This window comes from Dromaius novaehollandiae, chromosome 2 (genome assembly GCF_036370855.1).
Source record: "Dromaius novaehollandiae isolate bDroNov1 chromosome 2, bDroNov1.hap1, whole genome shotgun sequence".
Lineage (NCBI taxonomy): Eukaryota > Metazoa > Chordata > Aves > Casuariiformes > Dromaiidae > Dromaius > Dromaius novaehollandiae.
Genome location: NC_088099.1, coordinates 137678069 through 137694101, shown reverse-complemented (window position 1 = coordinate 137694101; position 16033 = coordinate 137678069). Strand labels below are relative to the sequence as shown.

Sequence of the window (16033 nt, the reverse complement as noted above, 5' to 3'; positions counted from 1 at the left end):
CTTACCTCCCTTAGGAGATCGGTACAATGCATCTTTTTTTCTTCACTAAAGTGAAATCAAAAGATGCAATGTGATGTTGGAAATCTCACTCCCAGATATTTGCATTAGGCATAATGGTCAGAGGCATGAAATCTGTATTTCTCTGGAAAAGAACTTGGCAGAAGAATTGCCAGTATCTCTTTCGTAAGGAAATTCTGTGGCAAGAGAAAATGCAGAGAAGGAGCAGAGTGCAGTGCTAGATAGTCAGAGAAGAACTTCTGTTCGTCTTTGATACAGGGCACTGTTATTTAGGTAACCTTGAGAAATTGGTCTAAATCATGTAACAGTTCATACTGCCTCCAGAGCAGGTCAGAATATGGAGACATTTAGCCCTCTGTTTGGGCTTGGCATCTGTGCTACCCCTGTTACAAATGAAGGATGTAATTACGTGCAGACATGTCAAGTGGATCACCCAAAGATAACATTGCAAAAGCAAGAGATCGAACACGGATGTTTTTCTTGCAGCGTGCCAGGCTTTAAACCAAAGCCAAACTTTCCTGCCCATTTGCCGTAGAGCAGTTCACAAAAAGACATGTAGTAGCACTACATTGCCATTCAACCTTGCTATTCTCAAATGATTCTCCTGTAATACTGCTTTTTGCCTCTGAAAGATTGTATGTTGCATTGTTACTCAGTTATTTCTATCGGTTTGCTTCTGCCCATGCTTGACAAGCCAAAACAGCCTGGGTTACTCATTACATCGTTTTGTGGGTGTGTGTTTTGGGGGGCACTACCTAATTATTAATACAAACAGTACTGGATAAATACACTGGAGCCCAGCGTACATTCATTCAGTTAATATTGTCTTCTGGCTCATTGATTCTTGACAAACTTGATGTTTATATAGTGAATCCTTAATTGAGCTTGCTGATTACGAATCCTTGCAATTAAAATAACAAATTATGACTGGCAAGTAAATATTTTGCTTGTTTTAGCCAATGTAAAATGAATTAAACATTTAAAAACCTTGTTAGCTGCTAATTGCCAATTTCAATTCTTTTGAAGCATGAGCTTTGCTAAGAGGTGGACATTTCATTAAAAAGCTTTGTCAGGTGATTATTTTGCTCACTGCCAAAGGAGCGCACAGCACCGGCGAGTTCAGAGTTCACCTCAGTCTTTGCACTGGTGCTGGATAGCTTGAAGTACATGCAACTTAGGGGCCTCCAACTTTCTGAGCATCTTTCAGTTGAAATTAATTTATTAAGGTTGTAATTTTGTCCTAGTCAGGTCTCCCTGTATTGAAGTCTATAGCTGGAGTAAGGCTGTGTGCACATCTGGGGACTGTCTGTTCCAAACTCACTGAGAAATTTTGCACCAAATGAGTCCAATATGTTACTACAGTAGACTATTAAAAAGCCTTATGTTAATTAAACTTAAAGAAATAATTCACTGTTAAAAAGAAATATGGAACTGAAGTGCCCTGAAAAACAGTAACCGAATGTGGTGGTAAACCTGTGGTTGCTTGACTGTGTTTACAAAGCATGTTAACTGTGGTTACTAAACTGCTCCTCTGGGACCACTGTGCTATCTGCATTCTTCTGAAAAGTGTATCAGTACTAAACACTGTGGTGAGCTGGACTGAATGAAGACTGCTTCATGAAATGTGCATCTAAAATAATGCCTCTTCCCTCCCTCCCCCTCCTTTTTTTTCCTTTCTCTTAAAGCACAAAGGGCTAGCTATGATACATATAAGGACAATGTCTAAGCTATTTTAATTTCAACCCTTTTACAATAGGGTTGCATTTGTTTTCGTTTTAATTATTGCTAAAAAAAAAAAGTCCTGCACAGACATGAAGATGTATTTTTCATTTCCCAACAGACAAAAAATGACTGATATGATTTCTGTTAAACATCTCCAGAAAGTAGAGCACAAGAGATATTGGTAAGAATGGAGGTGGGGGAAGGTTTTTAAAAAGCAAGCATGCAGTTTAGTAGTGAACTGCTGTTACTATTAGTTGCAGATCCGATATTTGTGGCTTTTAAACATGGTTTCGGTTGGTTTAGCAATTCAGACAGTTCTCAGACGGTAAGAATTTCTTGTGACTCTGGAACCTCTGTATGAGCAAGTATACGTGAGGAAAGGCCACGGCATAAAAAGTTTGCAGAAAGCCTTTTTTGCAAAGTAAATTTCTTCCAAGCTTGAATTTCTGAAGGTGGTGATGGATATACTGAAAATGCAAACATAAACAGAAAGATAGCTCTCAAAGTCATGAAATCCAGATCTGAGTGCTCCTCCATGCTGGAAAGTAAGGGAAAAAGGGGGGGGGGGAGGAGGAGGCTTGTTCAGAATTTACCCAGGAAAAAAAGACAGACATTACTTATTCTGAGCAGATAAGAATAATACAAGTTGTAATGGTATTGTAAGCTCAATTAAAATTATTGTATTTGCTAGAATATCATTTCTCCATGATTTTTTTTTTGTGCATAGAATATTTTAATTTTGTACCAGTAACCTTGAGAATGAAGTGTTTCTTATTATTACTTATATAGTATTTTATTTAGCTTGTGGCATTCTCAACACTTTACAAACAAAATGTTTATTATTACTATTGCATGCACTTTCTTTTTTTTTTTTTTTTTTTATTAGCTATCTCAGTTAATTAAATATATTGGAGTATTCTGTCATGGAACTACTTTGTGAAATGACATGAATTACAGCACTGGAATATGACCTGATTTATTACAGGAAGTCCAGAGCATAGCTCAAGTGCTCAGCGCATTATCCTAAATGAAGCTTTGTCTCTGAGGGCTGCCATAGCCTTCAACTGCACCATTATGTCTCAGCCATTGATTTCCCTCTAGAACACAAATGCTTTAATAATACAGCTCGGTAAATGTTTTCTCAGTATTGAATAAATGCCTGTTCTGTCAAGGGGGTGTCAAATTCTGTTCCCAACCTGTCTGTCATGTGTTATTTCCTTTGCATTTGTCAGCAGAGATGAGCTAAATAAGTTTGGTAACTCAGTTTTTGAGTAAGCGTGGATTGCAAAAGAAGTAGAAGGCAAGGAAAGTAACTTTTCAAGGCCTGCTTGTTTACACATCTTTGCTTGCAGTGGTGAGAAGCAAAGCAAAATCAAATAGTAACTGAGGCTGAGGGGGGGTCTGGGTTGCAAACCAGGAGTGACACCTAGGTGACACCAAGGAAAGCTCCTAGGAGAGTAGAAAGATGGTTGGGTGAAAGTGGCTGTGGTTGTAAGGTAAGGGGATTGCAGTGGTTGCTTGGAGGCTGGCCAGGGGATATCTGTCAGCTGTGAGTTCCACAATTCATTATGTTAAAAATTATTTGTTTTATCATCTTTTACAATTATTTGGTTTTGTTTGCTGCCTTTTTTTCATGTACTATAGGATAAGATTATTAGTAATTATTAGGGCATTTTATCAGTATAATATGATAAAATCTGTGTGATGCATGATATGTATTGTTATAATTTAATGATCTAGAGAGTTTATTTGGAGTTGAAAGGCTGGAAACTTGAAGCTTCTGAGCTGATATATGAGATAGATAAAGCAAATTGTAATCAAACCTTCTATGTGCTGTTACTAAAGTATCGAATGTTAAAAAGTTGTTGACAGACTGAAAAAAAACATTGATAATAGACTTAAATTCTTCTTTGTGTCCAGCTGCAGCTGAGAATCAGTAAGAAATAGAGTCATACAGAAACAGGACACTTCAGTGTGTATTTTTAAGATACAGAAGTTCCAGCAGGCCAGAAAGTTTTCAGAATACTACTGAATAAATAAAGCCTCCTTCCAAGTTCAGCTTACTCAGCACCTGGAGAGAGGGATCATAAAAATGGCAAGGGAACATACTTCATTGCACAATGACTGTCCCACCAGAGAGGAAGGTCTTCAAGATGAGGAGCAAGTAATGATGCGCCCCTTTCAAATCCCTGTGTTATAATCTAGCCAAACTAGGCTGGTGCTGCTCAGTATTTGTGTAAAGCACAGGCTGTGGAGTTGTGAACCAGGCAGAGCTCCATAAATACAGAATATTAACCCTGTGTATGTGTGGGTGCTTGGGTTTAATAAAACTAAGGTCAGGGCATCAAAACAAATGAAGCCACATGACATTTTAATGATTAATACTTGCATTTTTGTACTAAGCAAGGTATAGTTTTTTAATGGCATTTTAAACAGGCTAGCACAGACAAAATCTGTGTTGGAGCTTTGAGTAGTACATTTATACAAATAATTGAATGCAAAAAAGTCATTCAGAATACTAATAAAATGCTTGATGGAGAGGATTGTTGTTACAGGTTTTGTTTCTCCAGCCATTAAATAAAATGTGTGTTTTGCCCAGGAAGGGTTTCCTGGAAATGTTATCAGTTGATGCAGCAGTATTTCTATTGCAGAAGCTGCAGTAGGACACTGTTACTAGCCTCTGATAACAGCCTGTTCCAATAACTTTATCTCATAAATAAATGAATGCATAAGCGTGCACTGGGATTAATACACTTCAGGTAAAGGCCTAGGAAAGTAATAATCACAGGATTTGGTGTGACATTTTGCAGTGCTCTCAGATACTCCTGACTTTTCTAACATTTGTTTTTTTACCTCATAACCATTTCTGCAAAGTAGGCAAACTATTACATGACACTGGCTTTCTTGGAGAGATTATGTATGCTAATAAAATTTAGTTAGACGAGGTATTCATGCATGTTTTTAACTAGAGGAGAAAAGAAAAAGTCAGTCTCATAGTAGAGAAAGAGCATTCTGAAGAGCAGCACTTGATCGTTCCCTTCTGTGATGTTTCTTTCCAAAATGCTTGAAGTTTGGAAAAGAAATGAAAAATAAACTCACATCTACAATAAGAAGAGTAAGTGTGAATGTGCTGTGCAAGGGAGGAGCTCGGTGAGAATATGAGCATTCTTCTGATTAGTCTAAACCTCTGATTCCTCTGATTTTCCTACGAAACCAGGTTGTGCGCTTTGTAAGAACCAGGGAACGACTTAAAGCACCTTACACTTCCTAATCCTGTTGCAACTTTGATCATTTCTCTTTTTAAGCAGTGACTATAACTGGATCTGCCAGAGAGTAGTGCAATTGCTTTCTGCTCAGTTCAGACAGATAGCTGTTACATTTTGCAATATCTTTTTCATTGTAATGAAATCTTTTTCTCTGTTTTAGACAAATATCACTTGCTGTGTCATAGCACATGGATTTCAGGACTGCCTGTGAAGAGGTAGGATCAGATATTTTTCTTTTCAAACAGTACGAGAATCAAAATGAATGTAATCTTAATCCTTTTTATATGCAAAATCCTTTTTTTACCCCTTTTTTCTGAAATGAGAGGAATTATATAATCAATCAAATGCACATTACTCAGTTGATTCCTCTATGGTGGCTGACAGACTTTGTAGTGGAAGATGAAAGGCTTTACTGAGGTGAATTCATTATTAGCCCTCACCTCTGTCCTTTCCAATGTACCTCTTTGGGTCCAATATAGGTGCAGGTATCTGTGCTTTGTGTGAGTTGTGCTCCTAGAGAAGTGCCTGGCTGAAAGCCTGTACATGAAGAAATACATAATGGAGCCAGAATCTGTCCATCAATGTTCAGCAAAATCAAGGGGAAAGTGCAGGAGTATCAGAAAAAGGTGCATGTGGGGGGAGGCTGTGAACATAACCAAAATGAAAAATACTTTCTTTCTGATCTGATGCATACTTTCATTTGATTTGACTCTACAATATATACAGTTTATACAGTATATCCGTGCAAACCAATGCAGTCCACTTAAGATTGGGGAAGTGCTTAGGTTTCTGTATTCATACTAATTTTGCCTTAAAGAAAGTAAATGAGATGTTAAAAATAGATGTTGTAGATGTTAAAAAAGACATCGTTTACTAAATGATTGTCTATGGACTAATTGTTTTAGTATATTTTCATAACTTCAGCAATTAAGGCACCGTGAGAACCATTTACACCAAATTAGATAGTGATGTCAGTGTGTTATTTTGATTAAAACATAATGAAAATTACCTACAACCTGATAATAACAAACAGTATTTATGAAGTTATGACTGGGAACAAGAAAACTCTGGCCATATCTTTAAGTTTGACCATTCCATGACTCTGTAATAGAAAAATAGAAGTGGAGGAATGGAAACAGCAGTAGGACCAAGAACTCATTGCAGCTAAAGAACAATTTTGCAATGTTGGCCTGAGAACCAATTAATAAAAATTAGGGGAAATTAAATTAGGGGAAAATAATGGGGAAAAAAAAAGAAACAGGCTGAATTATATTAAAACATGGCAGCATTCTGAAAGAAGTAGTAGCATCAAAACCTGATATTAAAGTGAAACTTGCCTATGGAAAGGATATTGTGATGATTGTCCAGGATGCAATGTGACAGGCTTTAATATCTCAGAAGATTCTTTTAAGATCTAAATTCTGTAATACGGTATCTCCCTGATTACCAGCCTGGAAAAACACATTACTAGGTAGATTGGTTTTTGGTTCTTTTTGAATGCATTTATTGACCAGAAGGGGCAGATGCACATTATTTTCACGGGATTTTTATGTAGTTAAAATTATAGGCTAGTAGAGATTATTTAGTGGCAATTAACTTCACTCTATGCCTGGCAGCAATAACAACAACAGCAGCCACAGAAAGATGAGCTGGAATGTGAGTCCCATCTTAGCCTTTACAGTACAAGGACACTGACATTTTTGTTTCATTCAGTATCTGGCTTCTAATGGGAGAATTAATTTCACCCAAATCTCTCAAGATTTCACCTTGCTTGAGCTCCCACTATAGGCAATGGAAGGAGAGGGTGACTCCATGATCTGGAGAATCTAAACAAGCAGCTTTAACTTTCAGATTAATAAAACTAAATGAGGCGGATTTGATCGCAGTTTATCTGCCTTGTATCAAATGAACTTTATAGCAATGGGGCCACCTCTGAGAAACTTTTAAAACTACAATGATTTACACTTTCCCTCCCAACCCAATGTTAATAAAATGTAGACTTTCAGCCTACTTTCAGCAAATGCCTGAATAAAGCTAGCCTTATTCTTTCACAAAGTGTAATTTTTAACTAAAACGTCAGCACTACCGTTATAGGGCATCATCCAATGGTTGTGTTTTATCTACTGCTTGGTTTTCAGAAGGGTCCATTTTTGCTGCTCCACTGATGTAAGCACCTTCCTTTGAACTGCTGCTATCCAAGGTTTAAGAAATTACTTGATATTATCACTTGAGTCCAGTATGAGATGTACTCATCCATTCTGTTAGATAATTCAGTTTCTTTAAGCAGCTATCTAGTCGATATAATTCAGTTTCTTTAAGCAGCTATCTAGTCAGTGGATTTACAGCTTTTAGCCTTTTTTCCCCTCTATCCCCACTTGTATCAAATTCTCAATCATACTCTATTCAGGAAAAATAATTTCCAGTCTTGTATGCCAAAATAGTTACTAGGCTGTTTTTGACAATGGCAATAAGAGCTGTCATGAGGCATCTTGGCTATTGGGCCTTCCTCTTCTCCCCCTCTTTATTTCTTTTCTGCCGAATATCCATTACCCTTCTTTCCCCATCCGCCTGAGACCTGTAACCACCACCACTGTAGAGGAATTGAGATTGCTCTCCCAAAAGGTATGAGCTGGGCTCAGACTTTCCTCATTGGTACTTCATCGCCATCCTTGCTAATGGCAGTATGTGGTTTGAATTAAGTTTCAACTAGCCTAAGAAACAAACTATCCCGCACAGATGCACTATTAAACTCTTATTTTAGCCCCTATCCACAGCTTTCTCAACTTTCCAAGAGCATAAATCACAGGGCTTCCTAATCTCTCTCCTATCTTCTTGACCCTATTCTTTATTCAGAAAACTGTCTTTTGGAGGATAACCTCATTCTCTGACGTATTTAAGTCCTCTCTACTGCAAGTACTCTCCTTATGAGACCAAAGGCTTGGAATGGTTATAAACCCAATAGGAGGATGTTTTCCTCTTATATACTGTTTTAGTTTTTTGCAGATTGGTATTTTCTGTGTATTTTATGAACAGGCTGCATTAGTGTCATGGCCCGAGAGGAGTCATTTAGGACGACCTCCCTCCCCTTGGGGCCAATGACTACGTTTGTGATGCTCTTGGACTGAATTAAGGTGAAAAGACACCAGCCAAACAGTTTTATGATTTATTAACACAAAAGACAAAGCACGTGGCTAGGAATGATAACTTAATGGTAATTATTTAAACTAGATAAACAAGTCCCGTGCCGCATGTTTTGAACAGATCTTATAAACATTCATCAAAAGAGGGGGGAGAGAGAGAGAGGGAGAGAGAGAGAGAGACATCACCACCCATGGATCCAGTGGCGTCCCGTTGGTCCTCTTCACCCTGGGTGTCTTGGAAAAGTTAGGAGCCAAATTAAAGCCAATTAAATAAATAAATTGTAATGACGCGCATGTAGTAATTACAGCTCGAGCTGGGTGCTGCCGAAGAGGGACCCTGAACAAAGAAATCACTGGGCAATTATAACTTTCCAATCTAAGCTCTCCACCCACCTCTCACACGGTAGTTTGGACCAATAATAATATTCAGGTCTGGGGTCTCCTGCTCCTTATTGAGTCTCATCGCTGTCCCTAGGCAGGCTGTTTATCTTTACTGTTGCAGTTTCTGCTGATGGATGTGTCTTTGTTCCTCGGGTTCCACCGTTGTCTCTCAAGGTCCTGATGAGGAGGTGGTAATTCCAGACTACAGCAATTAACACTGCCCCAGCAGTGAAAGTAGGTGTTATCTATCTCCCAAGGTCTTGACGAGGGGGAGATAGTCCAGACCCCCCCTAATTAACACTGTTTCAGCAGTGAGAGGAGGCTTTGTTTCCCAGGGTCCTGGCGCCCAAGCAGGCCTTATTTCAAAGCCTTGACATCCTCCCTTTCGGAGTGTAAAGCACAGGAATGCAGACTGCTTGTAACTCCCTTATCTTTCCAGCCTGCACCAGCTCTGGGGCCCTTTCTTACTGAACTAGGACTGCGGCCTAAGGCTTCAGCAAATTTAGCTACTTATGCTAAGCAAGTTTTATAGAAGTTGTGCTAAGCGGCAATAATTTACAGTCCAAGTCCCAAAGTCTCCGCCTGATCGTGGTCTGGTTCAGCGCAGGCTCAGTGTGTCCCGGGTGGTCGCAGGGAGACCATTTCGGGAGTCACAGCAGCTCAGTCCTGTTTCCGTCGGAAACAGATGGAAATAGGTGGCTTGCTCGGGGTTATGGTTTCCTGCAAAATCTGCAACACGCGCAGCAAGGCTCGCATCTTGTGTACCAAGAAATGTTTAAGGCAAAAGTTCACTCATCTGCCTGCCACAATTAGCAGAACCCTACTTTCTAACTTCTGAAATCCCATTCTTTACTTCTATTGTTTCCGGCCTTTTTCCCCCTTAATAACATTCTAAGCTTATTTAAATTAAAAAATATCCCATTTGCTTTCAGGCTGATAGTCTGTTCATCTGTGCTTGTGATGTTGTCCTTTGCTCCTTTGAAGGATTCTTTTGAACTTGTAAGGTGTGGTCATCTGCTTTATGAATCATACAAACATTCTTCTAGACTTTGCAAGCTTTGTAATTTTATACATTCTACAGTAGTTCACAGATTTATTTTTAAGATCCTGAGAATTGTGTCTGCCCCTTTTTGCTAGCCACAGAATGTGTTTTAATCTGTGAGCCAAATATTGACTTTCTCCTGACTTTCTTCCATAAATCTTGTCATATACTACTTCGAACTGGAACTGGCCTGGTGGCCATTATGCCATTTATAGTCTGTACATTTCAGCCTAAGCTGGTGATTTCAGTTTTTATAAATGCTATCAAATAGCACTGTTAGGATTTGTAATGCTTTTATTTTTTTTAAAGCAGGTTCAACTCATAATTTACTCCCAAAATCACAAGATCGAAAATGAGAAACAACTTGCTTACAATGCCTATGAGAATGTCATGTGATAGGAGCCTTAGATTTGTGCTTAAGAAACATCAAGAAACATGTATATGTTCACATTAGTTTTCCATTTTCTGTTATCAACCCATTTAAATTTCTTGGCCTCAACTGTAATGGTATAATCCAGCCTTAGTAAACTCATCGGCAATTCAAACTCCAAAATTTGCTTTCTTATAGTGTCAAAAAGTAATTCTTTTTTCTTTAAAGAAGCACCTCAGTTCAGTAAGAACGTCATATACATACATATACTTTTCCAAATGTCTCATTTACATGTTGAATTAATCAGACGGCATGAAACAAGCAAATTCTCTATAAAAGTTTGTTCTTTGGAGAAAACAACTTATCAAGAGTGCCAAATATTCACACCTGACAAATCAAAGAGAAAGAAGGTTAAGCCCAAGTCCAACTTTTTTTTTCAAGTTGGAATGTAGAATTCACATGCAGGAAAGCACTTGCTATCCTTTTGATTGCAAAATGTTGGTTCCTGATAGAACAGGCTTTGAAAATGTCTTTTAGGACCTGAATGACAAACTAAACACATCCATGTGTATCTGGGCTGCTGTCCAATTTTTGACAATGTAAGTGCTTTCTACCTACACTAGCAACACTCCCACAGAATGAGTAGCTGGACTATTTGAAAAACATCCTTTATGTGGTTCTGACACATATTCCTACCTCTTGTATTCATTGCCATTAGTACCTTAGAACTCTGATTCAGTTTCCTTTTTTATTATTATACATGCCGTTATATAAGACTGGCAGGTATGTCTCCAAATGCCCAGAAGTCAGCTTCAGAGCAACTAAACGTCCTGAAGTGTGGGTACTCATCAGAAGTGAACTACCTCTGCTATTTAAGGCAGTTTCTGCTTATGGTATCAGTTGTTCTCCTTACTGGTATCAGATTCTTCATGGTAGAACTGGATTTCAGGGCACTGCAGAGGTTTATTATTCTTTAGGACATACCTGCCAAAGCAGAAATAAAAAAATTCGGGCCATCTTGAAATGAGAATGGACTTGGAAATTTTTCTTCTCTTTTATTCTTCCTTTCCTCTGTGGACTTATCAGCACTTGGGTATCTGGGGAGGTGCCAGGTCTTCATATGTTTTATTAACATAGGGCAAAAGGAGTAGCTAAAATAGCGTAAAAATGTATGTTCATCCCCTGAAAATGGATAGATATTATTTAAAATGGCCTGAAATACTGAATAAGTCTCCTTGTAACCAAAGCACAGAAAAGAAATCTATTTTTTCTCATCATAATTGACAAGGAAAACAAAAAGCAAAAATGTAAACAAAAAATATCCTTCAGCAGGAAGTGTGCCATTATCCTTGTATGGGGCAGATAAATTTAAAAATATTTTTGTTAGAAGTCCTGCAAAAAAAAGCTTTGAAAACAATAGATGACTTTAAAATTCCGTCTTGTACAGTACCTATTTTCTATATATTTAATAAAGATCATGCTGCTAGCATATATGTATATGCTGAAAATAATTCTTAAATACTGGTGAAGGCCATGATTATTACACCAAACTGTTTATGGTATATAAATATTTATAAATTCCTCTCAAAGCTATTAGCGCCAGATCTTATACAAAGCCAATACAGCCACGTGGTGTACATCATAGTATAGTGTAAAAAGATTTTTAAAGGCCTTTTTTTCACTGCCTTGGTGCTACTAATGGTCTGAATGTGACCAGACTTTGTAGAAGAGTGATGACTATGACTTTGCAGAAGCGGTCTGCCTTGAGGACTGCTCTCTGCTAGTGATCTAAGGCAGAAGGTTCAACACAGATTGATGTGGCAAAGCAAAGCAAAGGAGGAATCACACATTTTCAGCCCCCTCCTAGTTATGTTCGTTTAGGAAGAGTAGCAGATTCTGAACTCCTGCTAAGGACTTCAGGTTTTGCCACGTCGATGCTTCTACCTAACCTGGTTGAAAAGAGCATAGCATCAGATCGTGGAGGCAGTACTTTGAGGGAGTAAAGTTTGCTTCATGTATCATTTAGGTACAGTTACCTTCCTTCATCACTGCTTTTGCTTGAAGTCATGCACTGCTCTCCCATGCACAAACTCAGTCTTCCACAGCCGTTTATTCCTTACCCATTCCTTAGTCTACCTCATCCACTTCATAAACATGTGCAGCTTCAACCAGTCTATTTTCTTGCCCTCTTTACAACAGCTGCCTGACTCTAAATAGCATGAAGAATATAGAAAGGTATAAATGTAAGCAGGATAATGTTGCTGGAAATTTAGGCTCGAAGGTATGATCAAGGTGTATTTGCTTAATAAAATATTATCGGCTGCACTACTCTTGTCTATCCATGTCTGTTGCAAGGCAATGCAGTTTATCATACATATGAGCAAAAGAAGATGCCTTGCATGACCTCACACTGACAGTTACCATAGCTCAGCTGATGTGTCATATGCTGTTTTACTGCTTTAAGTCACGGATGGGGCAGGGCCCTCTGACACAGTGAAATACAGAAGGCTCAAAGGGAAAATTTTAGCACAGCCTCTTGGTGGAATCTCTTGTAAATTAGAAATAGGAACAAAAGTGACAATCAGCCACAACTCCTCACTCCAGTCCACACATACCCCCCATCCAAGCCCTTCAAATGTACGAGGTGGCAGGGGTACAGAGTAGGGCAGCCTGTCTGATCTCTGGCCAGGACTATTCCGCATGGAGGATGAATGTTGATGTGCCCTGTAATTTTACAGGAAAGCATATATACAGGCAATCTTCCCTGCGTTCTAACTCTAGATAAGGGTGCAGGAGTTCATATCTTTATTTGGTTCAGTTTACTGGATCCTCAGGGGGAAAAAAAAGTCAGTAGATAAAAATGAAACACAGTGAAAAAAGTTAAATGACAATCTTTATTTGCAAGGCTTGTCTTGAGCTTATCTGGTGAAACCAAACTACATTTTTACCATCATCTTCTAGGATCTTCTCCTTTACATGGTTGTTAGTGCTGTTATCAGGTAGGAGAGGGAAGGAGGTAACGTAATTGAAGATTTAAATTTTAACTGTATCATAAACCAACTTTCATAAAGCCCAACAACATTAACGTGCTTTATTACATTTTAGAGTGTGCGATGTAAATAAGATCTCTGAGTGTGTGTGATCAGTCTTGCAAAGGTTCAAAATGTTTTGCCATTCTCATGCTTGGTTTCCTTGTTCAGAGTGAATAAACTCTGCCCACATACATTTAGAAACCAACTTGAATTTTAGCTTTATTCTAATGCCTAATTGTGTCTGATATGGTAATGTGCATCTTATTTCCCACAATGAAGTCCCTCAGCTTTGTGCAGAAAGCTTCTCTGGAGATTTTATAGGGTAATTGACCAAATCAGAAATGTGCAGTCAAGCAAGGAAGAGCTACTAAAAGCAATATATCAGAGGCAGAATCTAGCCCATTACCAGGGGGAAGAGGAAAGGCATGTCTGCAAACTTTTCTGCAAGAAAAAGGCATTTTATAGTTATAGGTGTTTATGGGCCAGTCCCTTTTATTTAACTTTATTTGTAGCTCCCTGTTCAACTTTCACTGTCACTGCTTGCATCACAACTTCGTGGAAATAAGAGTCTTCTTATTTTGTGTGCAGAAGTTGTAAGGAGAAGGAGCAGGGGAACTTAACTATTTTGTATTCTCTTTATTTTAATGACAGAACATTTTATGTATACTATTTTATGGCAGGGAATTTTTTATTGGAAATATAGCTCATTATGATGATCCATTTATTTAATTGTTCTGTCCATAGCAATCAGTTTCTATCTCATCCTGTTAAAAAGAAAGACACCTACATATTAGAACAAGGCTGTATGAGGCCTTCAGAGCTAAGCTTCCCCTGACCTCAGTGTGAATTTGGCATGTAGAACTCTTTGTGTTTGCTTCCTGTTATTTAATTTAAAAAGAATAAAAACAAACCTCAAAGCCACTTTCAAAGATATGGCTAAGTTATGCTGATATGATTCTGGTGTCCAAGGGAAAATACTCTTATAAGTTTGATTGCTTAGAATAGAAGAATTGGAATAGAAATAGAAATAGAAATAGAAATAGAATAGAATAGAATAGAATAGAAAAGAAAAGAAAAGAAAAGAAAAGAAAAGAAAAGAAAAGAAAAGAAAAGAAAAGAATAGAAGTAACAGAACAGAGGTTGTCAGTGCAGAATATTGTATAGCATTATTTAGAGGTGGTCTTCCACCTTCCACCTCCCTTAAGGCATGGCAAGAGCAATTTAAGCTTTCTTCTTCTAGTTGCCTACTGTCAATCACATATTGGGTTTTTTTTCTCTCCGTGTTATAGATATGTCAGAGCAGATTATGGGGAGATCTTTCAAATGCTTTTTCAAGCTCTTACCTGAGATGGAGTCCTCAGATTCAGCCAGGTCATCCTCAGCAGAGAAAGTCACAGGAAGACTTTTGTTTCTTTGATCCATTCTCAAAAAAGCTTTTACAGCCAGTAGGTTGAAATCTGACTTGAATGACAATACTGGAAGTTTTATTATTGGCATTGATGAATCCAAGAATTTAAATCATTTTTACCTAAGAATTGTTTCTGAGGTACACATATATGTATGTATATATATTCAGATAGATACAGATATATAACATTTGTAAAATGTGCATTGTAATAATTAATTTTAAGATGATTTGTAAGAAAGATTCTCACACCAAAAAATTTGGTACCAAAAAAGTTTGCTATTTTCAGTACACCCTTCAGAGAAAGGTTATTAAATGCTGCAGGTGGTTACTGCTCAAACCTTTTATGTATGATGCCAAAAAGTAGTGTAATAGGTATTGCAACAATGACACAGTTAAGGTGATGGAAAGTTATTTACTGTATGTTGAAGAATCCTACAAAATTCCTGACTTCTAACAGGAAACATAAAATAAAGAAGTGGAGCATGAAGTTAATTACTAGAGGAAGTTTCATTCTTTGATGTCTTTTCTCTTATTTTTAGATGCAGCATCCTCATTTGAAAAACAGCATAAAAGCCTGAATCAGTGTTCTGCTCACAGATCAGAAAAAGCTCACAATGAGTTAGAGTAGGCTTCTACTAGATATTTTTAGAAGTGGTTATTTTGGAGGTATTATTTTATGTCTTTCTTCCTCAAAATTGATGTAATATGCAGGAACATCATTTTTTATTTCATGCCCAAGTGAGATGTTGTCATTTAATCCAGTGTTGGAGAGTATGAAAGTAGCTGCCCTTAAGCTAATGACAGGAGTTTCCCTAATTCATCGTGGGCAAAATAGGGCCTTATTATACCAAATCTACCTTTGCCACTTGCTACCCTTACCATCATTATCTTGTAGTCTGAGCACAGCTAATAAATGTAGTGATCACTGGTAATAGCTTTGGATATGCATTTATGTATGTATGCTAATGGTACTGATCTCTCAGCTAAGATCTGTCAATTATTGTGTTTCAAAATATAGTTGTTGGCAATACAACTTGCAAACTAAGAAAACTTTTCTTCTCTATTCCTGCCTTTGAAGACAAAGACAGGGAGTTGTTTGCTGCAGGATGGTAACCAGGAGCCTTTCAAAGTGCGATTGCACTTAGCCAAAGATATTTTGATGATCCAGGAGCAGGATGTGATCTGTGTGTCTGGTGAGCCTTTCTATTCTGGTGTAAGTAGTCTTTATTTCTTCTTTTAAGACGCACTTTATAAGAAGTAAAAATACTCTGTATGTGTGTGCACGTGCACATGTGTGTGTTTACTCTCACAGCTTGATATTTCATTGCGTACAGTTAACACTGTGTTTATTTTAATGTATCATCTATTGAGACTGAATCTTAGCACTGCTCATCTAGGAAATAGCACTGCATTCATCCTTAAATCATGGAGCCACCGAATACAATAAACAGTGTCTTTTCCTGTGGATACAGATACCTCAATGTACTTACATATCTGAGTGATGCTATGGAGTTGATGAACCATTCACATAGTAACTGTTATGTCAAGGCACTGCTGGATCAAGGTGCAGGAATTATTTGACTGTTGTCCTCTGTAGCTTTGGTTGCTTGATATGTTAGCATAACACCAAACTCCATGCAGGTTGCTAGTCTAT

General features: G+C 37.9%; 1 protein-coding gene across 3 annotated transcripts in view; it reads left to right on the top strand.

The window, feature by feature from the left end:
* SNTG1 (syntrophin gamma 1) overlaps positions 1-16033 on the top strand; it is a 341044-nt gene that overhangs the window by 174770 nt on the left and 150241 nt on the right. For all 3 annotated transcript variants that reach the window (XM_026097832.2, XM_026097823.2, XM_064507560.1), the window contains 2 exons: positions 5167-5221; positions 15458-15592. In XM_026097832.2, the coding sequence (XP_025953617.1) occupies positions 5195-5221; positions 15458-15592 (162 nt within the window). In that variant the 5' untranslated portion in view covers positions 5167-5194. The remainder of the gene's footprint in view (positions 1-5166; positions 5222-15457; positions 15593-16033) is intronic.